Genomic DNA, 26,995 nt, shown 5'->3' with positions numbered 1-26,995 from the left:
TTCTTTTCATGTATTTATCATCGAAAATAACATATATTAATATATTAACTATGGGATTCATTGTAGTGAAATGTACAACATTTAAAATTCTAGCAATGTAAAGATAACTGTTTCTATATTTTAGTTAATGTACAATTTAAATCTCTACTTATTTGCTCTCATTAACTAACATTTGTCTCTTCATTTTCTTTAACATTCAGATTATTTAATTTTCATAACTGTTCAAATATTCTCAAATTCATTAATAGTAAAAAAAGTTTACTGTTCAATATTTTTCAAAAATAAAATAATCAAATATGAATATAATATTTTTATTTGATATAAAGATAAAATATTAATTTAACTTTATATCCCGAAGCTTCTCACTCATGATATAATAAAATAAGATTTGTTATTGATTGTCTCAATATATACACTAATCCATTCAAATTCAACGTAACACCGCCTTTTTCTTAACAACATCCTGCATGATCATTAATTTATTTTGAATTTTGAACAAAAAAAAAACCATTATCTCCTTAAAGAGTATCTTATCTATGTGTATTCTTTAGGAGTGCAAGACTAGAAGATACTTATGATTAAAAAATTATTTTTAAAATCAAAAAAACTATTTAATAAAACATAATTTACTAATTTTAGCGTAACAATAAATATAACAAAGTTAGAATTCAGAATTCATAAATTTTAAATCCGACTGTGTGGGGGAGTGAGAGGGAAGAAGGAGAATGAGGAATTTTAAGATGATGTGTGTTTTGTCTGCATGCGTTAGTAGAATAGATATTTTACTAGGTACGCATTTATGTTTGTACACCAAAAAAAAAAGAAGTGAAGAACACAAAGTTGAGGTCCTGGCCTTATCTTCATGTAACTTCTCTTCTCTTTTCTTTTGATGCATTTCGTTCAATCTTGCACTTACCAAAACCCCAAGTTACTGTTTTCTTGAATTTTGAACTCTACTTTCTTTGTTTTTCATTCATTCATAGTTTCTTGAGCTCTGCAGCAGAAAAAAGTTTACATTTTTTTATGTGTTTGGACTCTGTTAGCTGGACTGAGAACTTAGATGGAGTAGTTGTCACTGAAATTAAAATTGGAATGGTTTGTCTCTTATATAGTAGTTACCACTTTTGTCATTCACCCTCATGTACTGCCTGAGTTTCAACATTTCCATCAACTAAGTAACAATTTTCTCAGAAATACACCATGAAATGTTAATTAGACTGATTACTGAATCACAGCCCCTTCTTTATGTGAGTATCTTCTCCACAGCCTAAGAATACTGGTGAGGTACTTGGTACCTGTTGGTGGTGGTAGGTGATAAACACTTTAGGCTATCAAATTTTTAATATTTTTGACAACCTTATAGGAACTTGCTAGGAATTAGTTTATGTTTGATGTGTAGCCATTACATTGCATCATGTAGCAACAAAATCAGTCATGTGCTGTCTTGTTTCTGATATCAAGCATGTGTTACCTTGGGCTGACAAATTGTAACAGTCTCTAAGGTCTGTTCATGCGTCCTGTGACGCATTTTGGAGCATAGGACTAAACAATTTTTCATCTTCGGAGCTGCTATTGTAGGTTGGTCTCTAAATGTCCGCTGAATCATATCCTTTTTGAACCAAGAATCAGTAGAGGCGGATTCAGATGGAAAGCAAGTGCCTCCAATGAAGTTCCTGTTGAGAAGTGGAAGCAAGATAGCATTTTCATTGATAGACGCGGCAGATTTAGACAATTTGATCACAAAAAAGTTTCACGGAAAAGATGTAGGTTGATGTATAATGGCAATAGTTACATATATGTGTTTCTACATCCTGATGTCAAATTCATGACTATTGTGCAGGTGGTTCTTTAAGGGGCAGAGGATGGAAATATGGATCTGGTTTTGTTGATGGTATATTCCCAGTTCTAAGCCCAATTGCTCAGCAAATTCTAACTTTTATAAAGACGGAAAAAGATCCAGAGAGGATTTGGTCTTCCTTGGATACTCTACGTCCCACCAATAACACTTGGGATGATCTAATCAATGTAGCAGTTCAACTTCGACTCAACAAGCAATGGGATCTGATCATACTGGTAAAGATCTTGTGTCTATCGCGCCATTGATTCATATTCTGTCATTGTTCAATTGTCTGTGTGTCCACATATTTATCTCTCAGATTGTCTTAGGATAAGGTTGTATGACTACTCAATTGTCAATAGGATAAGTGTGCTATGTCACTAACTATCCAATCATTCCAGCGTACAAGATGAAGCCTCGCTTAAATAAGTAATACTTCTTTGCAGATGTGTGAATGGATACTGTGCAGGAGTTCCTTTCAGGCAGATGTGATTTGCTACAATTTGCTCATAGAAGCTTATGGGCAGAGTTCACTTGTTAAGAAGGCAGAATCTACTTACCTGGCACTTGTTGATGCTCGATGTGTCCCGACTGAAGATACTTATGCACTTCTCCTGAAATCTTATTCGAAATGTAGGATGATAGAAAAGGCTGAAGCTGTCTTCTCTGAGATGCGGAAGAATGGCCTTCCTTCAAGTATGTTTTCTTGTTTTCTATTTCCTGTTATACATACTATAGAATCAAATGGCATAATAATCGCAATGCTATGTTAGTGGAAACTTATAACTACTTTCTCTTGGGCCTATGTAAGCTCAATCTCAGCACCTATTGGGTCTAAACCATGCGTAAACTATATTTCTTAAAGTTTCACCAAAAGCTAAACGATATGAAAACTTATATTGCCCAATCACTTAGTGGTGACTGTAGGTATTCTGTTTTGCTAGACTTGTTAGCTGCCTTAACAGTTCTCATAGGTGACTGAAGAAAGGTTCACTATTCTGCCCACACAGATGGAAACAGATGATAAATAGAAGTTAGTTGGATCAACCTTTTATGCAGTCCATATACTTTTCAAGACTCAGCAGAATATGATCTTTCAGCCATCTGCAGGTGCTCTTGTATATAATGCTTATATTGATGGGTTAATGAAGGGAAGAAATTCGCAAAAAGCATTGGCAATCTTTGATAGGATGAAGCGTGAAAGCTGCCAACCATCTACTGATACTTATACAATGCTGATCAACTTATATGGGAAGGTAATACAAGTAGTTAATTTGACTCTTTATATGCTAGTACTTCAAAATAATTCCTGGTGGAATCAAGCTGATAAATTTGATTTATAGACAGTTCATGTGCTAACTCAAGATTTCTATGATGATGTTGCTCCATCTATCTGTCCTTGTGTCTCAGTTGATTGAACAACTTATTCATTATGCAGGAAAATAAGTCCTACATGGCGCTAAAGATGTTCAATGAGATGAAAGCTCAGAAATGTAAACCTAATATCTGTACCTACACAGCTCTTGTAAATGCATTTGCGAGAAGTGGCCTATGTGAAAAGGCTGAAGAAGTCTTTGAAGAGCTACAAGAAGCTGGGTTTGAGCCTGATGTTTACACCTATAATGCCTTGATGGAAGCTTACAGGTGAACACCACTAATGTTTCACTGTTGGACTCCTCTTTAACCATAATAATTGTCAAGATAATCACATCAAACTCATCTTCCATTCCAGTATAAGCTTTAGATCATTATATAAGCTGTACATCAAGCCCTCTTTAACATTTACATTCTTCTGTAGGTCTTTGTAGGGTTATGCTTCTCTTCCTCTAGTTCTTTCTCTGACAAATTTTCTTATCTAAAGGATCTGAATTGATGTTATCGTCTAACAGTCGTGCAGGCTACCCTCAGGGTGCTGCAGAGATCTTTTCTCTCATGCAGCATATGGGCTGTGAACCAGACACAGCTTCATACAATATCATGGTGGATGCCTATGGAAGAGCTGGTCTTCATGAAGGTATTTTTTTTCTCAATGTTAAAAAGGTGTTTCTCTTGCATTTAGTGAACAGAATAGTTTAAGCTCATCTGGACAGCATGATAATTGCAACTTCTGAATGCATATTCATATAACAACCTAAATAAGGGAAGTTTTCAATATGAAACTGATGACAAGTGAAAATGAAAAGTTCAAGAAACAAAGTGCTCTCAACGGTCTCAAGCGATCTATTTCTGTCGACAACAAGTTTAGTGTCCACGGTCTTGTTCAATCCATATGCATTTATGAAAGTTTTCTGACTGTATCTTTTCATTTATCTAAACAATATATACTAGATGCACAAACTGTGTTTGATGAGATGACGCGGCTGGGGATAGCTCCTACGATGAAATCCTACATGTTACTCATATCAGCCTACTCTAGAAACAGTAACGTGTCAAAATGTGAAGAAATCGTGAATCAGATGCAGAAATCAGGAGTGAAACTAGATACCTTTCTTCTTAACAGCATGCTCAACTTGTATGGTCGTCTTGGCCAGTTTGCTAAAATGGAAGAACTCTTGACTGTCATAGAAGCTGGACCATACGTAGCCGATATCAGCACCTACAATATCTTGATCAATGCATATGGACGTTCAGGATTTATCGTAAAAATGGAAGAAGTTTTCCAATCACTTCCTTCTAAGAACCTGCAGCCAGATGTGGTTACATGGACTTCCCGTCTTGGAGCATACTCCAAAAAGAAACAGTACCAAAGATGCTTAGAAATCTTCGAGGAAATGATCGATGAAGGTTGCTATCCAGATGGCGGAACAGCCAAAGTGCTCCTTTCGTCTTGTTCAAGTGAAGATCAGATTGAACAAGTTACAACAGTCATTAGATCAATGCACAAGAATGTGAAGACAGTAGAGTTAGTTTGACATGGCTTGTACAGCTTTCATGACATTCCCATATTTGATGTGAAAGTTAGAACATGGACATACCGGCAAAATCGAAAGTAAAAATTTCAACTTAAAATCCAACTGTACTTGGCTTGATTCGTTTTTTACATTTTGCAAGCCATGATGATTGATTTGGTTCAATATTAGGTGAACATTGACCCAAACGGTACTCTTGAACACCATGTTCAATCTTAGGTAAAAATCGAATCAAACAACGCTTTCAAAGTTAGAAAGAGAAGAGTGTCTCCCCTCCCTCCTGTTTTTTTTCCTAAAGGCAGCTCCAGTATTAAGAACGTATGCAACAATCAACAACCAAAAACCCAGTATAGTCCGACAAGCGAGGTCTAAAAAGAATAGAGTATACGCAAACCTAACTCCTACCTAGCGAGGGTAGAGTGTACTCAAACACTCCTGCCAGCAAAGATGTAGAAAGGACAGAGTCTACGCAAACCATACTCCTACCCTCCATGCAAAGAGGTACAGAGGTTGTTTCTGAAAGACTCTCACGTCAAATACGCAATACATAAGTAATATGGCCATGGCAAATAAAAGGGAACCCATAATATAGCATTCAAAAGCACAGTAAATTACAAGTGAGAAAAATCACAAGACAGACAACTACAGGAAAAATGCTACTGAACAGAAAAACAAGTGCAATGCACCAACCTATCACCAAGCTTAAACGCTTGGAAACGAGACAACCCCATGTACTGTTCAACCACATCTCCCAATCATGTAACAATAATCTTCTCGAAATGCATAATTAGTACACGAAACTGTTCATGTGCGCCTACGCCTTACAATCGACTCAATATAAGCAACTATGGGCAGATAAATATAGTACAATACATCAGTGTTAACAAAACACCCTGGGATTATTCATGCTATTGCTGTTTCCTTCTCCCTCCAAGTTGCGAGGACCTCATCAGTTCTAAACCGTTGAGTAAACGTTGATTCCTCCATTGGAGTTGATGCACCATTCGCATACTCTAGGAGACCGGTATAAGCAATCATTGCTCCATTGTCAACGCAGTATCTATCGTCAGTTGCAAACAACTTTCCGCCCCTCTCAGAGCACATAATTTGCATCATCTTTTGCAAGCGCTCATTACATCCTACACCACCAACAATCAACACGTCTTTCTTATCGCAATGCGCCATGGCTCGTTCTGTAATCTCTACAAGCATTGCAAACAGAGTTTCCTGTAAAGAGAAACAAAGGTCAGCCGGACTGCACTCGTTATTTTTCAGCTTCTCCTCAGCTGTGGCTTCAATGAAGCTCAGTATTCCACTGAAGGAAATGTCCATTCCCTTCACAACATATGGAAGTTCAATGAACTTCTCACCTTTTTTCGCAAGCTGTTCAATGTTGTACCCAGGGCTAGGATCATTAGACAATGTAAGAACCCTAGCAAACCTATCCAAACAATTACCCACTGCAATATCAATCGTCTCCCCAAAAATCCTATACCGTCCTTCACTATACGCAATAACCTGAGTATTTCCACCACTCACGTATAGCACAACCGGATCAACCGCCCCGGTTACGATTCGACCCATTTCAATGTGCGCAACACAGTGGTTCACCCCAACAATAGGTTTCTTCCATAGCTGAGATAGAACACGTACAACCACTGCCGAAACCTGCAGTGGAGCACCCATCCCAGGGCCTTTTGTGTAGCAGATACAGTCAATTTCATCGGGAGTTACTCCGGCGGTTTCTAGAGCGGATTTTACTAACGGTAAGATGTGTTGGTGGTGATGCTGGGCGGTTTCACGGGGGAGAAAACCTTGGCCTGGTGGCGTTATGTAGGTGTGTCGTGGATTAGAAAGAATTGTGCCGTCGATTGCTACTACGCCGACGCCAATTTTGTTGGCGGAACCCTCGAACCCTAGGGCTATCAATTTCTTATCCTTCATTGCCGCCGCCGTCGGAGGATTAGGGTTTAGCAGTCAAATGAGCAGTGACGATAAGGGTTTGGTCTCTCTTCTCCCAGAAAATTGGACTTGTTTAGGGGACGAGGCCTAATACTTTTCCTATATTACACTTAAACACCTCTATACTATAGCTTAATTACAAATCCACATTTTATATTTTATAATCAACAAAACAACATATGTGGTGAATTTCGACTAGTGGAGTCTCTGATAGGGGTTGGCATTCGATATTCGGTTTCAAATTTTGAGTTTGTTAATATCATTGGTAGTTGAAAGTAGATATCAAAATTTCAAATTTTTAAAATTCAATTTGGTAATTTGATAATCGGCAAATTAAGTTTTAATTTTGTGCGATACTCGGTTATACTGTATTGAAGTTGTAGCTGATTGTATTATGAAGTTAATACTATTTTTTCAATTAATTTTCTTTTTAATTTGGAGACATGATATAATAGAAAATCAACAAGCAAGAAGACATCAAAAAAAGCAATTTGATTCAATTAAAAGACATATGTATTTGACTTGTATGTTTATTCTTTTACTTTCTCATTGAACTTGTACTAATCATATATTTATATAAAAGAGAACTCTAGGCCCGCCTACGTGGCGCCACCACAAGTAAGAATTTCCTTTCAAAATTATTTATTTCCAAAACTAGCCTTCCTCTTTTATAAAAAAGAATTTGACTTTTATGAAAAGTAGCAACTTAACTGAAGAGTTGCGACTTTTATGAAAAGTCTGACTTTAATGAAGAGTTGCGACTTCTTTCAAAAATTGTGACTTTAATGAAGAATTGCAACTTTATGAAAAGCTGCGACTTTTATGAAAGGTTGATTTTTCTCAAGGGTTGCAATTTTTTCAGATAATTGTAACATTTTCGATAAGACACAATAAACATTGGTTCACACTACACTTTTTTGTCTATAAATGGAGGAATTTCCTCTCATTTTAAAACAACAAAAGATTTGATCTTCTTTTTCTACTTCCGCAAAGTTAAATATTATTGTGTTTTGCTCCTGTTGAGTGACTTACTAACACCATTATTTTGTATCAATAAGTTAGTGAATAAAAAACGTTCCATTCTTAGATAATGTAATTCTTTAAACTTGTGGTATTGGAGGGGAATAAGTGAACATTATGCATTCAGTGGACTCGATTTTTTTCTTTTTATTTCATTCTATTTTTACATATACTGGTATGTTTTTTATACTCATTAATTTATGCATATGATATAGATTGTTGTTTTTAATACATGTTTTAAACTCTATTATTTATGTTTCTGCAAAGTTATTGTATCCGATTATATTGAGCATATACACATTTAGTACATATATTCATTGTGTAGAAAATAATTATTGTACTCAGTTCCAATAATTCATATTTTGATATTCTATATTAAATTCTATAACTTAAAGTGCTATATGTAAGCTTACATATTATTTATTTTTACATGGATATGAAATTTCTGATTTATCAATTGAAGAAATTCATTATGCAAGTTCAAAAGTTATAATTGTTTTCATGTTCAAACTTAATTTTTTTTTTTGAATATGTTAACAATTTTTTGAATTTTCTCCTCAGACATATATCACAATTGTATAATCTATGCAACTTAATTGTTTCCTTTTCTACGAAACATCTTTGTATATATATTCTTATTTTCTTCTTTATTTTTCTTTTAAATGTTGATTAAAGAGCCAATGATTTATTATTTCGTAAATAATGTATTCATTAGAGGTTCTTGAGTTATGTGATAATGACAAATAATCAAATTCATGTTGGAATATTGCTAATATTTTTTTAATAACCTATTTTCCATTATTTTTAATTATGATATTAGTTAAAAATTATTTGCAAGTTCAATGCAATTATTATTTATGACGGTGCAAAAGCGTGGCAAATTACCTAATGAATAATAAACATGTTGATAGTGACTTCATTAAGTAAATAATCAAGAAAATATCAAATATCAAATGATTTTAATGTCTAATACCAAATTCAAACCCAAATATCATAATTCTAAAATTTTACTCTCGGATAGCATATTAAATTTCGAGTTATCGAATATCAAATCACCAAAAAATTTGGTTCGATTCAATAGTTTAATTTTTGATATTTTATGCTCAATTTTAAGGTGCAAAAATAGTAGATTGTGTGCAAATTTTATCACCACCACGTTAAGATTAAAAGGTTGTTTTGAGAAAAGCTCTTAGCTCAACAGCAACAAATCTAAGTACATAAAACAAAGTAGAAAATGTAGCAACTAATAAAGGAAGCAATGCAAAACCTATGTTAAAAAAACAAAATAAAAATAAAAATAGTGCGATAAGCAACACACTATACAACAAATAATGATATATATCAAAAGTCTAACCCCTCAAATAGAAAAAATTATTCTTCACTATCTACTAATCTTCTATCATCGTACGCGACTTTCATACCATATTATCTTAAGGTCATATTATTCATAAGTTGAAAATATGTCATATTTGCCTAATCACCTCTTTCTAATACTTCTTTGACATGTCACCTATCTCTTTACTCCTCGACTTCACTACTACAACCTAATGATACATTATCTCTCAAAAATTATATATTTTCTAAGAAAAAAAAGGTTAAATACTTAAATGAAATTTCATCAACCTAAATATATTTAAATAATTTAAAAGAAAAGTATATATTAAAAAACTCAAATAAAAAAGACAAGTTCTCATAAACTAAATATTACAAATAAGTTATATATTTAAAGTGCACTAAAGTTTCTTTTTTATTTTTCATCCAATTCAATATTCGATATATATATTAGAGCCTAACTAAATTCGAATTTGCATTAAAAAGTAACTAAACTAATTACAATTATTAGTGAATATATCTTATGAAATGACTATAGTAATTACAATTATTAGTAAGTATATCTTACTAAATAGTAAATAATTTGTAATCATTTTCTATATATCTTATTAAAAGGGGGGAAAAAAAAGAAAAAAGAACTCCCAATTAATATTTCTCAAAAGAAAAAATGTATAAACAAAAGGTAGGGAACAGGATATCTTCCATGAGACCCACCTCATGGAATGACCTACCAACAAAAAATTCCAAGTGACACTCACCAACTTTGCTAAACAACTTTGTTGACACCTCAACCCACCAGCCACCATTGTCTTCCCTATTTTTATTGCTTCCACTTTCTTCTATAACTCTACTGTACTTTTTATTTTCCATTTTCCCCTAATACATACAATACAAGTGTTGGCACAGCTCTACATCCAAAGCAGATTCCTAAAAGAAAAAAATGGCTACAAAGTTGTGGGCTTCAAGGGCTGCTTCATATCTCAGGATCTCAGCATTTCACAGGGCTTTTGCCACTGGTAATGGAGTTGTATTATTGTTTCTGGAATTACCCTCTTACCCTTTTGTTCGAATGCTTTGAGTTATGTGGATCTTGGTTATGTCAGTAATTTTTTTGTTCAAGATTTTGCTTGATCTGTTATTTTCTTGATTAAAGATCCGATTTTTGGAAGTGGGGTGTGGAGTTTGTGTGATTTCTTGGATCAGCAGAAGGATTTGTTGGGTTTTTGATAGATTTGTATTTCATGTTTTTGATTTTGTACTCTTGTCACCTTTTTATTTTATTAATATTATGGGATGTATCCAGGATTTTAGCAAGGTGTTTGTTTTGTATGGAGATGATGATTGGGATATATTGCTGTCCCTTGCTTTGTGCATTGTTTTTCTTTTATATAATCAGTGGAAGGGTTATTGTGTTGGAGGTTTCTTCTTTATTCTTGGTTATGCAATATGTCACCTTTGGTAGTCTGAAGTGTTTCAAGGTTGTTGTAGGGTATTTTTTTTTGTGTGTGTGTTTAGAGAAATCTGTAGGGTATTGTGTGTTCTTCAATCTTTTTGCAGATGTTGATTGAGGACTGATTTTTTTTGTTTTTGCTCTGTGAATCTGTCTTCTTAGATGTATATGTATTTTTTATGATGTGGACTTGGGGGGTTAATTTCTTAGGCGGTGCTCAACGAATAGTTATTATCTCCTCCTTGTTTCCAACTTTCTTCAACAAAGAAAGTCAAAGATAGTAACTATTGGTTGAGTGACTCTCCGCTAAATCAAATCGGAGCTTATGCTTATTTCTGATATATCATCAGTCATGTAGGATTGAAGATGATAACGCAATGAGGACTAGAGCTCTTTTTAATTTTAATGACTAAATTTTTGGACGTTTTATAATTTGACTAACTTTGGATAATGGTAGTAAATTGTCACACTGCATCAACAAATTCAGAGTAATTGTTTTCACTTCCATCACTGTATACTGCATCCATGTTTCTACTTGTTTTGTTTGCATTAATGTATTTCGAATAAAAGAAGTTCTAAAGCAGGTATCTATGAAGATAATTTGAATCATGTCCCATCATAATTGTTATTCTGTTCCTTCAAGTGCCGACCTCTCTAGTAGCTGGTTGTGAACTGCAGATTCTCCATGGTTTACAGGAATAGCTGAACAATTTTTTGTGGACTGTAACCATGTGAGATTCTCCAGTCACACGCCTTGTATATTTCTCTGTCCTCTATAGTTACATTGCAAAACTAAGGCATCTTGTAGTATGTGTGAGTTTTGTTCATAATATATGTAGAGAACATGCTAAATACCTATTCAGGTGTGTTAGCTTAGCGGACGATCTGGATAGAGTTGGCAAGCTAATTCTGTTGTTATAAGTTAAGTGTTGAGTTTGATTCATATATATTGATTCGGACATGTTTGATCCTTCCAGATATGAGTTGTGGGGAGCCTAGCTTAAAATCTACAGTATCCTTCAGACCTTGAACCTTAAAAATAAGAAGGCGTCAAGGAAAATGAATTTAATGATAGCCTATTCCGATTGCTACGTGTTGACATTTTCCAATTAAGTTGGACACAAAATGTTGATATAATTTTTTTGTGATAACATGTGCTCGAAATATTTATACAATCTAAATAATTATAAAGGTTTATTTCTTTGTGCAAATTATGTTCATAGATGTTGTCAATATCCTGAATTATGCATATGCAAATTTTAGAGTGCTTTTGCTTCATATGGTGTTGCTATTGATTTGTTTGACTTTCTATGTTTTGTCTGAATCCACTGATTATAAAGAGTAAAGTTTTGACAAAACCATAGAAAGACTTAACTCGAAAGTTCCCCTTGCATAATGTAGCCAACAACCTATGGATGACGGGGATGTTCAGTTACGTATGATTATGAATAACACCCTCTCTCCTTTCTGAGGTAAAAAGAAGTAAACCAACAAACAAAAGTAATTTTGGCCCAAAAGCAATGTATTTATTTTTTAAAAGAAGGAATGTAACTAACAAAATTTGAAGCATTGTCTGAATATGACCTGATGTGACAATGGTTTTGTGTTAAAAAATTTTTGCAGTGCCCAAGGATTTGAAGTACACAGAATCTCATGAATGGGTTAAAGTTGACGGTAATTCTGCAACAATTGGCATCACTGATCATGCTCAGAAACATTTAGGTGATGTTGTTTACGTTGAATTTCCTGAAGTTGGGTCTTCTGTGGAACAATTTGGCAGTTTTGGTGCTGTTGAAAGTGTCAAGGCTTCCAGCGATATCAATTCTCCTGTTTCAGGGAAGGTAGTGGAATTTAATGAGGAACTGAACAACGGTCCTGCTCTGGTGAGTATCATAGATCTGTGATCCAATTGTATAGCCATATAGGTTAGAATAAAATGATGAAGCTAGCGTTCTGGTAGATGTTATTGCAATGTCACATTTAAATGAATCTTTAGTGTTAGTTCTGTGGTACTTGCTTCAGGTCAGAGTAAGTAGAATATTTTCCATTATTCTATACCTGAGCCCAAGTAGGTTTTATCTTCAGTCAAAATTTAGCTCACGGAGAATCGCCCAAGTACATATAAGTAAAACTACCCATCGATTCCACAATGGTTGGGTGGGACTCTAACCATCGCAAACATGTGTATATGTTTTTGTTGTCTACATTGGTGTGATCATCTCTATCATGCATTCCTCCTCATATATGTAGTGCTGGTCTAGTATGAGAAGAAGATGCACTTGTGTGTACATCAATAGTGCATCACAAGCTTTCTTAGCCCTATAAACTGATATTGGGTCGAAATGATCTTCCCCTTTTCCCCTCTGGTTCTTTTCCAAGAAATTTTTCTGTTGGTTGTAAGTTGGGAATGTATAAGGTCCAGATGACTGATAAGGATAACGAGGATTCACCTCGCTCAAATTGATCTGAGATTGAGGTGTAGATAGTTGTTGTACACTTGTACTACTGCCATAAAAGTTCAAGGGCAGATTTACTAGCCTGCAGAGTCTACTAATAGGTCTAAGCTTTACAATCTATTATTAAGCTACTCTACAGATCCGCAAGAGTAGTATCTGGACCTTTTGCTGAATTCAATCATCAAGCATTCTTTATTTTAGTTCAGCTATATGATATTGTTTCACGTTTCATCTTTACTTGTTCATGTATGGTATGTGATCAAATGTTCAATTTGTTTAATTTAGATCAATGCAAACTGCTATGAACAAGGATGGATTTTGAAAGTTGAGATGAACAAACCCGACGAGGTCAAAGCATTGATGGACCCTGACCAGTATACCAAGTTTTGTGACGAGGAAGACGCGAAGCACTGATTTGAAACCTCACCAAAGTTGAGCAAGAACACAATTCCCTGCAGGATTTTTTCACAATGCATAAAGAGGCTTTATTCCTAAGCCCCGGAAGCTGGATACTAAGTAGTGCTATTTGGTCTTTGATACAACAACTGTTTACCCCCTGCAGTTCTTCTCTTTCTTTGCAAATAATTCAGTGTTTTTGGATGTTGAACTTCATCTAGGTTAAATTCAAGTTTTTCATCTCTTCTGGCATTGCATTTATAAATTCCTAAACACCCTTCAGAATATTTTTTTTACAAGGCATAGTTGATGTGGTAAAATAATATTGCTCAATCCTCATTATGGCATTAATGTTGATTTGTGCTTTTGACAATGTCAACCTTTAAGCAAGTCGTTGTTTGGCTGCTGGATAGAGTTATGCGAACTCTAGTTATTTATGTATTATTTATTCTATTTTTTATTTGGTATAAAAATAAAAAAATAGGAAAAATTGTATACGATAATAAATTATTAATTTAAATTGAATGCTATAATCATAGTTTGATTTAATTGTAATTCGTAACAAACTATTGTCATTTGCCTCTCCCAAGGTTTTTTGTTCACCTCTCTCGCTTTTGTACAAACATAAATATATAAAATGTGTTTGTTTAAAGCGAAAGAAAATTGTATATACAGATAGGAATACATATATTTTCGTCTTATACACTTATATTTGTAAAAATATAGATTTTTTCCTGCCCGGTTCTCTTTTTTTTGCTTTGTACAAGCACATATTATACAAATTACAATATATAACTTTTGAGCAATTTTCACATATAGCAAATATAAAAATTATATTTATATGTTATAATCATAGTTTGTTTAATTGCTCTATAATAAATGTTATATTTGCTATGACTTATAAAGCATCAAATTGTATAATTCGCTAGCAATGCTTCGTATTTGTATAATGTATTAATATTTTTAGTCAACTTTTTTCTACAATCCTCGTTAAACCTAACTACTAAAGAATCATTTCTTTAAAAAGAAATTAAAAAAAAAGAATCATGTTTGGAAAAATCTGAAGGATGTAAACTAATTAAGAAGTATACTTTAGAGGATCATTTTATATTTATCCAGACATAAGGTACCATTTTCATCATTTCACAAACCTGGCCAGAGTTGAAGGTTTTAGCTTCTTCATCTCCCCCCTCTTCCTCTTCACCCCTAAAACCTCCACAGCCTGCAAAACCTCATCTCACCCCCACGCCACCCCACCCCACCCCAACCCCTTCTGCTTACAAGATGTCCCTCTCAATGTGTTCACCTTTATACTCTCCATTAAAGCTTTCTTTCAAGGTAACTCTCTCATAATACAGTCAATTCTTTGTAAAAATGTTTAAAGTTGTTGTTTTTGGCTGTTTTTTTTGTATATATTTTGTTCTTGACTTGTTTTTTCAGGAAGATAAAGGAAAGGGTAATTCTTGGGGATTGAGGCAAAGTTTAGGGAAGAAGAAATTGATGGTGGTGAGAGCTGGCCCAAAGAGAATAGCTTTTGATAAAGAATGCAGAAGAGCTTTACTTTCTGGTATCAATAAGCTTGCTGATGCTGTTTCTGTCACTTTAGGACCTAGAGGTATAATGGGTTTTCCTCCTTCTTTGGAAAAAAAATTAGACTTGTTATATAGACATTAGAGGAAATGGAAAATGAAGATGATGGGAACAAAGTTGTTGGTTTATTTTTGATCCTGAGTCAAAATTGTGTGCTCGAGTGAGCTCTAGGCGACCTAGTTAGGAGAGGTTAATAGTTTGTTCTGACAGATTTCTAAAATCAGCTTAATTGCGAAAGTGTTTTTCAGAAAAGTACAACAACAACATGCCCCCATGAAATCCCACAAAGTGCTCTGGAGTGTGTAGAGCATACACAGACCTTAGCCCTGCCTTGTGGATATAGAGAAGCTGGTTTTGGAAGTTCCTCGGCTCGAATGTGCTTATCACAAAAGTACTTTTGTTAAGAAATAGATTGTGTTTGGCCATAAATCTAAAAACACTTTTGTCGTTTGGCCAAGCTTCCTAAAAGTGTTTCTAAGTGTTTTTGAAAAGAACTTATTTTCTCCCAAAAGTTTGATCAAACACCTCACTTTTTAAAGAGCACACATTTTTGGTAAAAATAAGCACTTATAGCCCTCCTAAAATTGGCCAAACAAGCTATAAGAAAGAGATTAGAAGATCCACTAATTTTGTTGTGATGGTTAACAGAAATTAAAGAATTACTTCTTCTCTTATCTTCTGAAAAGAAGAATTCTTTTCAATGTTATAAGCACAGAAACATATTACTTCCTCCTAGAATACAGTTTATCGTGGGACATTTAATTTGTGAAACAAAACCTTTCAAAGAGTAGGATTTGCAACATTTTGTTGGTGGTTTTCTTCAGGTTAAGGCACACTATATTTGTTCAATCTTATGTCTACAGCAAGGCATGATTTTCTAATACTTGTATTGGAGTGCTTGTTTGGATTACCCCATGAAATTGTGGGGGAAAAAACTTTTTAGTGATTTCCTCAAAAAGTTGTATTCTGTATATGGATTTTTGAAAATTATTTACTTAGATTATGACATGAGTTCTCTTTTATCATGTGTACATCCTTTGTGCAACTGATATGTTACCTTTCTCCAAATAAAATAAAACATGATTGGAAGAAATTAGTTGGTATGCACTTGAACTTTTGCTTATCAATCAAATATGTATGAGGAGCTTATTTTTAGACATAGTGTATATGCTGTCTGCCTGCTTGTTTTAGATTTAGATGATTGTGTGACAAATTATGCAGGCCGGAACGTAGTTCTCTCTGAAGCTGGGGGGCTGAAAATAATTAATGATGGTGTTACCATAGCTCAAGCCATAGAACTTCCAGATACAATTGAAAATGCTGGAGCGACACTTATCCAGGAGGTTATTAGTTGAGCCTACACTGAGCATGATTTGGGTCTTTGAATAGTGTTTGAAAAACTCTTAATCTTGTAAATATTTTTTATCTATTGCAGGTTGCAACTAAGACCAACAGGTTAGCTGGTGACGGTACAACTACTGCAATTGTTTTGGCCCGTGAGATGATCAAAGCTGGGTTATTAGCTGTTGATTTTGGCGCTAACCCTGTATCTATGAAGAAAGGTATGGATCAGACAGTAAGAGAGCTGGTCAATACTTTGAAGAAGAAAAGTCATCCTGTTAGAGGAAATGATGATATAAAAGGTAACTTGCTTTATCTTTATATTGAAGTCAGAAAATTTCTCATTCACTTCAAGAAAAAAATTAATGATTTGATCTCTTTCTCTTCTTACTATGTGCAGCCGTAGCTTCAATATCAGCTGGAAATGACGAGTTCATTGGCAGTTTGATTGCTGAGGCAATTAACAAGATTGGTCCTGATGGAGTGATATGTATTGAGTCTTCCTCATCAGCTGAAACCTCGATCATGGTTGAAGAAGGAATGAAGGTAATATATGCTCTTCAAAGTGTTAGTGTTTGACTTCAATTTCTGTACTGATAAATAAGCTATCTGGTAAAACATGATCCCACCTGAACTTTTCCAAGACTTTCAGGTTTGAAGCAAATCTGAAAGCTCAAACAAAGTGCCTACTAAAAAAATTAACCTCTAGTTATCCATTTATATTTTAAAGCTAATTTCGCCACTTCATATGTAAAATTCTTTTTCTTCCATTTGTTTTCATTATTTTCTTGATTTGTATTCAGGCGTTCTTTTCCTACAGATTGACAAGGGGTACATGTCACCTCATTTCATCAACAATCCCGAAAAATCTATAGTAGAGTTTGAAAATGCCAAAGTTCTGGTAACCGATCAAAAGATATGTAGTGTCAAAGAAATTGTTCCTTTGCTAGAGAAGGCCACTCAACTGAGTGTGCCACTGCTGATTTTTGCTGAGGACATTACAAACCAAGTGCTAGAAACACTTGTCATTAACAAGATGCAAGGAATGCTCAATGTTGCTGTTGTGCAATGTCCAGGATTTCGAGATGGAAAGAAAGGTGTATTACAAGACATTGCCATGTTGACAGGTGAGCCAAATACTTTATTCTGAATTATTGAAGAGGTTAATACATGTGCCCAAACCCAAAAAAAGGGTGTCGAAATGGAGAGAGTGAACAGTAGTTTTAACTTTAAACTCATCTTGAGGATAGATTAGAAACTAGGTGATATCCACAGTGCATGTGTACACAGTTTTCTGGAATGCTTACGTACAAATACATTGATTTTAAGTTCGCCAAATCAGTTATTTCTGTAATGTACGTTGCTCGAGCAATGCTCACAAAAGGGGTTTGCCCTTAACTACTAATACTTTTGTATGCTGTATTGGATTCTCAAGACCTAGTGTTGCCCCAAGCGAAAATTATCTGCGAAGATCTCCTTTACCATGACATCTAACTGGCATTATAATGCAATTAGGTGCTGATTTTCTTTCTGGAGACTTAGGCCTGACTCTTGAAAGTGCAACCTCCGATCAGCTTGGTATTGCTCGGAAAATAACAATAACAAGTAACTCTACAACCATCGTGGCTCACCCCTCGACAAAAGCTGAAATACAAGCCAGAATAATGCAGATAAAGAAGGATCTTGCAGAAACAGATAATAAATCTATATCAGAGAAGCTTTCACAAAGAATAGCAAAACTCTCTGGTGGTGTGGCTATATTGAAGGTCTGTATTAATTAAGGTGTAGTGTTTTGGATCAAACATCCCTATACAACCATTGATACTATATTTAAACCTTATCCTGCTGGTTGTATTTGTTATATTCAAGTTCACTTCCAGATTGCTGTAATTTCAAAAGTGAATAAATTGTAAATGTATAATTGACTTCTAAAGCTGTTAAAATGGTTCAAATTGCTAGGAATGAAAAGTATGTATCCTTGCACTTATATATTTGTTTATCTCTTGAAAAATATCTGCTCTGATAAGGTCCTGTATGAGTTCAGGTAGGAGCACATACTGAAACAGAACTGGAAGACCGAAAGCTGAGAATTGAGGATGCAAAAAGTGCCACATTTGCTGCCATGGATGAAGGAATAGTGCCTGGTGGTGGTGCCACTTTTATTCATCTTTCTGAACAAATACCCTTGATAAAAGAATCTTTTCAGGATCCAGATGAGCAGATCGGTGCTGACATAATAGGAACGGTACGACATACTGCATTCCTCAATTTGAACATACTTGCACATTTAGTTGGCTAGTTCTCTGATTGAGAAGAGGGTAAGGAAGGATCGAATATTGGTAGCTTCTCGTTTGACAAGTTGGAAAAAGAAACATATGCATTTGTTTATTGTTGTGTACAGGTTTATTTGCTCTCCACTACTAGATTTTGCTTCTTTTCTCTCCTATATGTTTTCCCTTTAAAAAAGAACCTAACTTAAGTCAGTGTAGACAAGTGAATTTTGAAGACTCTTTCTGGACTCATGAACAACTTTTCTAGCTTCCAGAATTCAATGGTCTACAATTCTTTTCAGGCACTTCTTGCACCAGCAAAGTTAATAGCTGCAAATGCAGGAGTGGATGGGGATACAGTTGTGGAAAAAGTTAGAGGTTGTGACTGGAAAATGGGGTATAACGCCATGACTGGAAGATATGAAGACCTTCTTGCTTCTGGTATTATTGATCCTTGCCGTGTTTCACGATGTGCCCTTCAGAATGCTGTCTCCGTTGCCGGTATAGTCCTAACTACTCAAGCAATAATGGTAGAGAAAACCAAGGAGCCCAAACCCCTTGTTCCTTATGTTCCTGGTATAACTCCTTAAAAGTTCGAAGGATAAACCTTGGTCGAAGCACTAGACAAGGAAGTTTCAATTCATGATGTTGTCTTACAAGGGAAGTTCTGGTTTGCCACTTTGACTTGGATGAGATATTTAGAAGAGTTGAAAATCTTGTGTCCAGCTGAAACTAGAGATTGTCTCATTGCAGATAAAATTGCTTCCAGACACGAGCATTTTCTAGCCTCGACTCTTGGTAGGAAAATATAGTTAATCCTCAAGCATACAGGAACTGTTTTGATCCCAATAGCACAGTCATCTTGTTTCAGTAGTACTTGTTCCTGCAGGCGGAGGATTGTCATTTTCAGGTTTCTATTAGTATTTTGATCAGTGAGATACGATTATACCAAATGTCTTGAAGCAAAGATGAATAGTTTCTATTAGTACTAAACTGCTGCATGTTGTTGTATGTTTGATATGAAAGGATATGAAATTAGAATCCCATATCATGAATAGGGCTAATATCAAAATTTCAACTTTTTAGTTTTTTACACCCCAAACACCCTCCCCTTCTTTATCATTTTTGTTTTTCAGTTTGATTTTGCATGTTTCTTCATGGTGTAACAGTAACTATAAAGGCTGTTTAGTAAAATTAAGATGTCTAAAAATATTTTAACATTTGGACTTTTTTCATGTTTGGTTGATCAAAATGTGTTCGGAATTTTTTTCCTTATAGCAAAATTTCAACTTTTTAGTTTTTTACACCCCAAACACCCTCCCCTTCTTTATCATTTTTGTTTTTCAGTTTGATTTTGCATGTTTCTTCATGGTGTAACAGTAACTATAAAGGCTGTTTAGTAAAATTAAGATGTCTAAAAATATTTTAACATTTGGACTTTTTTCATGTTTGGTTGATCAAAATGTGTTCGGAATTTTTTTCCTTATAGCAAAATAAGTGTTTTAAGAAGTGCATGATAACTGGCATTCCATGTTGATCCACCCTAAATTTGACTCTCGAGTCCACTCTATAGTGTTTGTTTAAATTATATTTAAATATTTTTAGAACAATATTTTCTGCTTACTTTCAAATACCCTACCCCAAATATTTCAGAAAATATTTATCTTCTTTAGTTCTCTCAATAAAAAAGAGAAATTTTGGGTTCAACTACTTCCGGTGACTGAAAATAAATACATAAACCTCATTTATTGTAATGATATTTACTAGTAATGTCTAATTTTCTTTGGAATCAATTTCTCATTTTATATTTTACTTTTATATTTTACTTCTCTACAGTAACATTCTATCTATAACAACAATGACATTCATTATAGCAATACACTTATGTAGCCTTTAGCTATGATTTTATATCCAAAATATAAATGTAAATGTAAAAGGTTATAAAAATCTCAATAAATATTAGAATTGAATCTATAATTTTAATATAAATGAGTTTAATGCTAAAAACCTTAAATTAAATTTCAAATTTCTCAAATAATAAGGAATTGTACATTAATACTATGACTGCTGATTTAGGATGGCAGTATGCATTATCTTATGAGATTTTTCTATGTTTGTCGGTAAATAAAACGCCCTATCTATGCCTGAAATTTCATATACATAATTATACTATACTAAAGTCATATTATTCATCTGAACTTATTTTATAAATAATTTTCTACCCACTTTCGACATACGTGGCACTAGCTTGAAAAAAAATATCAACGTGTGTTGGGCCCGCAAGATATTTGTGCATAAGTTGGGGGTACTTGTGCATTTTTCCTAAATAAAAGCTAGAGTCTAATTAACAATAACATATTTAATATAATGTTACTCTCGAGATAACATTTGGCAGAGTTGAGATTTGCATTGAGCGGATTCACAATATGAAGAAGTAAACATACAAAAAGTAAAAGAGATTCAACATTTACTATATACTCATATAAAAAAAATTAATATATAGAAACAATATAATTTTTCGTTGAAGGAAGTTGAACCCCTGGACTCTGTCTAGCTCCTCCTCGAACCCTATGCCACTTCTAGCCTGCTTGATAGATCAATTAACATATGAACTGAAATCGCAGATCTTATACGCGTTTTACTTCTTGTTTGTATTTTCCAAAAAGGTGTACATTCTAGAATTTTTAAAAACAATAAAAAAAAATATAAAACATATAAAAAGTGCACTAATCAAGGTCTTCAAAAGCTAAAGTTTTCTTCAATATGTCAGTTCAATATAGGTCAAGTAATATATGATATTTACAATTTTTATTGGAGTTATGTAGAAAAGTACAACTTTAGAACAATGAGACAGAATTTTCACTAAGAAATTTTGGAGAAAGGAAATGTCATCATGAATTTGAAGTTGAAACATCAAGGTAAATTTTGAAATCCCCTATATATAATTGTTTTATATACACTATATAATTTTTTGTCGAGGAAATTCATATGAACGCTCTGACAAGTCCTGGATTGAATTTTTAATGAGAAAATATTTAGAATTTACCGATTATTTAGAAAACGTGTTTTACTACTTGTTTGTATTTCCCAAAAAAGATTATAAACAGCGCATAATCAAGGTTTGAAAAGCTAAATTTGGAGGCTTTTTGTGTATTTGTCACCTTATCCCATATTATACTTGAACCATTTTCTTTTTATACTTATGTATTTGTTTTGTTGTTTTAATTACTTATGATTTTATTTGGTCTTGATTTTTTTTTTCTTGTTTATTTAGCAATGAAGATAAAAATTTTAGATCTTTTTTTTTATATATTATCCTTTAGTATGAAATAACTCCATAAAATTGTGGTAATCAAATTTAGAGCTTTAGAGTATCATTAACATAACGAAAAAGGACCTAAAATACCCTCAATCTATTAGAAATGGTATAAAAATACCTTTCTTCCAAATCTCAAATACCCCTCACATCTACCTTTGGGCTCCATATTACCCTTACTTCTAATAGACCTCATTTAAAATTTATTAAATGAATTTATTAATTGAATTTTAATTGAAGTCTGTTAGAAGTAAGGGTAATATAGAGCCTAAAGGTAGATGTGAGGGGGTATTTGAAGGTTAATAGGTGGAAGGAGGATATTTTTATACCATTTTTAATAATTTGAGGGTATTTTAAGCCCTCTTCTGTTGATATAATTAGTCTGGTAAATACAATTATAATCAAAGTTTTATGTTTGTTAGGTTAATATAAGTCAAGTAATATGAAATAGATAGAGGTTTCTAACTTTCATTCGAGTCAGGCTAGAAAGTACCACTTTGGAGAAGTGGCAAATGTATGATTTTTACTGAAGGATTTGGAAAGCAAAAATGTCGTGCATGAAATTTAAACTTGAAATATCAAGTCGATTTTTTGAACCCCTAAAACACTCACCTTAACCTCTAGTCTAGCTAGTATTCATGAAATTCAAAATCTATATGTATACATACATTTTTAGAAAATACCTTAAATATATCATATATATTTTATTGAAAAATGTGAATGAAAATCCGACAGCCTCTTATATCTGCTCTGATAAAGAATATTTTAAAAAATTGCAGATTATGGAACTAAATAGCTATATATAATATCAAATACAGATTCAAAATTTGAAATTTAGTCAATTAATTTTTTAATACTTTAATATCATATTCATTTGTATTACAGCTATAGATTCAAAATAAACATAATATATTTTTAGCTTTTTTTTTTTATATCGAAAAATTATAAATTCAGATGAATTGATTCGACGACTAACTATGGCATGAATTGGGTGTTTGACAAGTTTTAAAGCAAGGATTTGTCTCTAATTAGCTATGAGCCAACTAAGGAGTCTATAACCTAATAATAACATTTTAAGTAGTAATATTTTTCTTTGACATCATATGGCACTATTATTACGTATCATATACATCACACTTTTAAATTCTTTTATTTTATTTTTTGTAAAAGGGAAGAAAAGTCTTCTTTGTTCTTATTGTTATTATTTTTACAAATAATAATAACTATATGAATATAGTGGGAAGTGGGAACTACAGTAAAAGGAAAACAAAGAGAAAAAAAACAAAAAAGAAAATTTGTAATGATATAACTTAATGTAAAAGCTAAGTATGTCTTCCACAAATGGATTTTTATTGAAAACAAATCTTCTAAAATACGCACAGAAATATTTAATTTTTTTCATTTTATTATACCATCACCCACGTAATAATTTGCTTTATCTTCTTTTTTTTTAATTATAAAAATGAGTCACTTTGGTTTTTAGTTTATTAGATATTTTATAAAATATATAAATAAGTAAAAATAAAATAAACAACCGAAATTCGTAGATTTTAATATAACTAATATATTTAAATAATTTTTAAAAAAAGTAAATAATAATAATAATACTCTATTACATTATCATGTTGACATTTTTATTTTTTATTTTTTAAGCTTTTGTGTAAAAATTAATAATAAGCTAAAATGCATACAAACAACTCAACACTTGGTATTATCCCAATGTTCTATGAAATAATATAATATAGTTTGTGCCCTTTACAACTCAATTTGGTAAAATATGATTTCATTAGAAAAATTCTAAATCCTCTAATTTATCATATTTCTAATTAAAAAAAAGAGATAAACTTCTTAAACCAAAGAAATAAAAAGAATTGTGAAACTTAGTGTTTTCTCCGTTATCAGGATATAATACATGTTTTTTTATGAATGAATATCTTTTTTTTTTGAAAAAATATTTTTCAATTTTGTTATGTTTCAAGTTAAAATTTAATTTTGAAAAGTATTTTTTCCAATTTAAAAAAAAAAAAAATTTTTAGTAAAAGTGAAAAAAATAAAATTCTTTTAAGTGTTCTTCCGACTCTCTACCCTTCAAACACACCTAACTTGATTAAATCAATTCAAAGGCAAATAAAGGGACCATTTTGAGGCTTTTAGCACATGGTATAATCAAATCTTTATTAAAAAAATTATGTACTTGTAATTGAGAAATATAGATAGTCATTGATTATAGTACTTCAGATTTTGAAATTATAACTATCATTATGTTGTTATATTGATTAGATAATTATGTATGAATATATATAATGAGAGATAACTTTTTCTTTCTCATGTAACGTACTAAAATTTTGAATGGAGAACTCTAAATTATGACGTATTAAATAAGAAAAAAATTATTAGATATTAGTTACAACAATTGCTTTTTGGAGTTAGTGTAATTTTAAGAAAACTTATTTTGAGGTGGGAATGGAAAAATGTGTGGTATACATAGTTCAAAACTCAAATCTCGAACCTAGATGTGATTTCTTGGTTTCATCGGAAAAAATTTGAATTTATATTATAAGATTGTAATAAATACTCATCTATGGATTTAATAGGATTGACTCGCACAAATCTATGCAATTATGTGGTTGTTACTCTCTGATAGAATAATCATAATTTTGATACTCAGTAATTGAATCGGTAAGTGATCGAATATGTTAAAAATTAGATTCAAAAGTTTTCTATTCGATAGATTATAAACACTAAGCTTAGAAATGAACCTTAATCCTCATGTATTAAAAGAATATCATCCGGTCTATTTTGACATTCTCACCATTCAATTTGATATGATACAACAAAATTTTTGAATCATCCGTATAAAATAAAGTTAATTTTGTATATTTTAATATTAGAATATTATTTTGTATATTTTAGATGTAAAATGATAAAAGGATAAAAAGATTTTAAAAAATTATAGAGAAAGATAATTTACGATTGCATGTCAAAACTATAAACTTTAGATCAAATAGTGAAAATATTCGAAGACTATATTTATAATGGCTTATAGTTTTAGTTTTTTAGGTTAATTTTGCAAGAGATCAAAATAATAGTTTTAATTTTTAATTTCTGCTCAATTGTTCAGAAATGTTGAAAATTTTTAAAATTTTCTCTCGAACATTTAACTTTCAAGCTTCAACCTATATGACTAGTAAATTTATGAATTATCTTAGCCGTATAATGCTAAATAATCAAAAAATTCTGTCACAAAATTTAAAAGTTTGTGATGTTTTTTTAATTTTAAAAAATACTAATTTTTTTAAATTAAAAGATATTATAGATAAAAGGATAAAAATATTTTAATAAATAAACTAAAATTCATTTTGGCCAACATAATTTTTCCATCTTTTTAAAATTCTATTATTATTGTTATCTTTCAAGCAAGCATAGATAGTTAATTTTTTTTCTAATTTTCTAAGATTGAGAAATTCAATGTGGTTGTAAAGTTCATAAATTTAGGTGTATAGCATGATATCAATGTGTATTAAGATATCAAACTTCTTATCTTTTTAATTATTGATTGGTGGTTGCAAATATTAACATGCCTTATAATGCTTTTTTTTTTTTCAATAAAAAGATGGATTTAAGATTTAGTATAAGAAGTTTTGCATTTGGAATAAATTTTACTTTAAGTTGTTTTTATTTAAATAATTTATTCAGTATGAAAATATCATATTGAGTAAATCGTTTAATCCTTAAAAAATATTAAATGACAATATATAAATTGAATACATATCTAAAATTCACATATTTGTAATCGCTTAAAAATCAATAAATAACACAATCAATTATGAGGACGATACAACCTTAGTACTTCAATCGATATAGTTTTGCCTTCATAGTTGTTTACTACATTTTCTAGTCTTTAATTTTCTAAATATTAATTGCAATACGTATATATTGGTATTTTTTTCCTAGTGGATGTAAAAATACTTTTGATGAAAAACAAAAATTAATTGTAACTTGAGTTACTGACTTTTTTCTTAATACATTCCTATGCATGTGTTTAAGAAAATTATAAAATATATATTAAAAAAACTTTACTGATATTAGTATATGATTATAATAATGATAAATAAAAAGATTTTTAAAAAAATTTAGTTTGAATTTAAGTAGACGAATAAATTAAGTTGTGATTTATCTCTCGTTAATAAATACATATATACCCCTTGTTGGTTTTGATTTTTTCTTGTTTGCATACATCTGTTTTTTTTTCATGTGTATGATGATTTATATATTATTTTTGAACGAATTAATTTTTAAAAGAAAAAAACTTTATAACTTTGTGTATAAAAAAACTTAAATGTGAAATTCAAAAAGTTCTTTGAATTTATTAAAAATATGAATGATATTTTATTAAATTTGATTTATTAAAAATATGAATGATATTATATTAAATTTGATTTATACTGATGATTATACATAAGTCTTGAGCTAACTAAGTTTTCACTATCCTATTTTTTTCTTCTTAAAAACATATCTACGTATATTATTTGTATTACTTTTTCTCTGTATTTTAGAGATTTATCATCTATATATAAAATTGATTAATTTGTATTCTAATATTGAGTTATCAATTAATAATGATAATCAACCCGCATGCATTATTTCAAGATACTTATGTTTTTCTCCATTTTGCTACTTCAAAAAGTGGAATTAATGGTCCAAAAAAGAGTGAAATACATTAACGTAAATATTCAAAATATATTTTAAATTGTTATTAATATTCTAGGAAATCTTAAAATTTTACTTTAAAAGATTAATTATGTAAAGCATACTAAAAAAAAAGAAAATATAATAAATTATATTATCCTTTAGGTCCAGAGCTAATATTTTTTCCTCATAAATTTTCAAATTTTTAAATATTAATTTTGAGTGAAGTTTGAATAAAAATATATTTGATCATAATTTATATATATATATATATATAATTTTATTTTTAAAAAAAACATGAAATACAACGAATACAAATAAGTTTTAAAAAATACCAAAAAAGAATATATATATTTTTTAAAAAATATCTACATTCTATTAACATAATTTGAAGATATATTTGTCCTTTTTCCGTTTGTTATCAAAC

At 31.7% G+C, this 26,995-nt stretch overlaps 4 protein-coding genes across 5 annotated transcripts; 3 read left to right on the top strand and 1 right to left on the bottom strand.

The window, feature by feature from the left end:
• The first annotated feature begins 762 nt into the window (after window positions 1-762).
• LOC101258029 (pentatricopeptide repeat-containing protein At2g35130) lies at window positions 763-4,851 on the top strand. The gene is made up of 8 exons (XM_004233191.4): window positions 763-864; window positions 1,579-1,763; window positions 1,841-2,073; window positions 2,284-2,533; window positions 2,948-3,093; window positions 3,276-3,481; window positions 3,727-3,851; window positions 4,166-4,851. Coding segments are annotated over exons 1-8 (1,731 nt in total). The 5' UTR covers window positions 763-862; the 3' UTR covers window positions 4,750-4,851.
• Window positions 4,852-5,316: 465 nt separating this feature from the next.
• LOC101258327 (uncharacterized) lies at window positions 5,317-9,020 on the bottom strand. The gene has a single exon (XM_004233192.5). It carries the CDS (start codon window positions 6,688-6,690, stop codon window positions 5,650-5,652), a length of 1,041 nt encoding a protein of 346 aa, XP_004233240.1. The 5' UTR covers window positions 6,691-9,020; the 3' UTR covers window positions 5,317-5,649.
• Window positions 9,021-9,751: 731 nt separating this feature from the next.
• On the top strand, window positions 9,752-13,752 carry LOC101258615 (glycine cleavage system H protein 2, mitochondrial). Its single transcript, XM_004233193.5, has 3 exons — window positions 9,752-10,076; window positions 12,134-12,393; window positions 13,252-13,752. The coding sequence occupies exons 1-3, from the start codon at window positions 10,001-10,003 to the stop codon at window positions 13,378-13,380; spliced, it is 465 nt and encodes a 154-aa protein (XP_004233241.1). The 5' UTR covers window positions 9,752-10,000; the 3' UTR covers window positions 13,381-13,752.
• A 763-nt stretch (window positions 13,753-14,515) lies between these two features.
• On the top strand, window positions 14,516-19,665 carry LOC101259113 (chaperonin 60 subunit alpha 2, chloroplastic). 2 transcript variants are annotated; one of them, XM_069293491.1, is made up of 9 exons: window positions 14,516-14,700; window positions 14,807-14,977; window positions 16,174-16,295; window positions 16,388-16,595; window positions 16,694-16,839; window positions 17,114-17,420; window positions 17,809-18,059; window positions 18,338-18,538; window positions 18,866-19,665. In XM_069293491.1, the coding sequence occupies exons 2-9, from the start codon at window positions 14,863-14,865 to the stop codon at window positions 19,151-19,153; spliced, it is 1,638 nt and encodes a 545-aa protein (XP_069149592.1). In that variant the 5' UTR covers window positions 14,516-14,700; window positions 14,807-14,862; the 3' UTR covers window positions 19,154-19,665. The 2 variants fall into 2 exon arrangements, with proteins under 2 accessions (XP_069149592.1, XP_004233243.1); XM_004233195.5 differs by having other exon boundaries at window positions 14,803-14,977.
• The last annotated feature ends 7,330 nt before the right edge of the window (window positions 19,666-26,995 follow it).

Source organism: Solanum lycopersicum, chromosome 2, assembly GCF_036512215.1.
Source record: "Solanum lycopersicum chromosome 2, SLM_r2.1".
Taxonomy (NCBI): Eukaryota; Viridiplantae; Streptophyta; class Magnoliopsida; order Solanales; family Solanaceae; genus Solanum; species Solanum lycopersicum.
Note: the sequence above shows the minus strand (reverse complement) of the source record. Positions and strands in the feature narration are given on the sequence as shown.

Bases quoted from the DNA above. Each gene is read 5' to 3' on its own strand.
- LOC101258029 (XM_004233191.4), top strand. The intron at 1,764-1,840 runs GTAGGTTGATGT...ACTATTGTGCAG, and splicing joins AAAAGTTTCACGGAAAAGAT to GTGGTTCTTTAAGGGGCAGA. The intron at 3,482-3,726 runs GTGAACACCACT...ATCGTCTAACAG, and splicing joins GCCTTGATGGAAGCTTACAG to TCGTGCAGGCTACCCTCAGG.
- LOC101258327 (XM_004233192.5), bottom strand. From the start codon at position 6,690: ATGAAGGATAAGAAATTGATAGCCCTAGGGTTCGAGGGTTCCGCCAAC.
- LOC101258615 (XM_004233193.5), top strand. From the start codon at position 10,001: ATGGCTACAAAGTTGTGGGCTTCAAGGGCTGCTTCATATCTCAGGATC. The intron at 10,077-12,133 runs GTAATGGAGTTG...AAATTTTTGCAG, and splicing joins TCACAGGGCTTTTGCCACTG to TGCCCAAGGATTTGAAGTAC. The intron at 12,394-13,251 runs GTGAGTATCATA...TGTTTAATTTAG, and splicing joins TGAACAACGGTCCTGCTCTG to ATCAATGCAAACTGCTATGA.
- LOC101259113 (XM_004233195.5), top strand. From the start codon at position 14,647: ATGTCCCTCTCAATGTGTTCACCTTTATACTCTCCATTAAAGCTTTCT. The intron at 16,840-17,113 runs GTAATATATGCT...CTTTTCCTACAG, and splicing joins TGGTTGAAGAAGGAATGAAG to ATTGACAAGGGGTACATGTC. The intron at 17,421-17,808 runs GTGAGCCAAATA...TAATGCAATTAG, and splicing joins AGACATTGCCATGTTGACAG to GTGCTGATTTTCTTTCTGGA.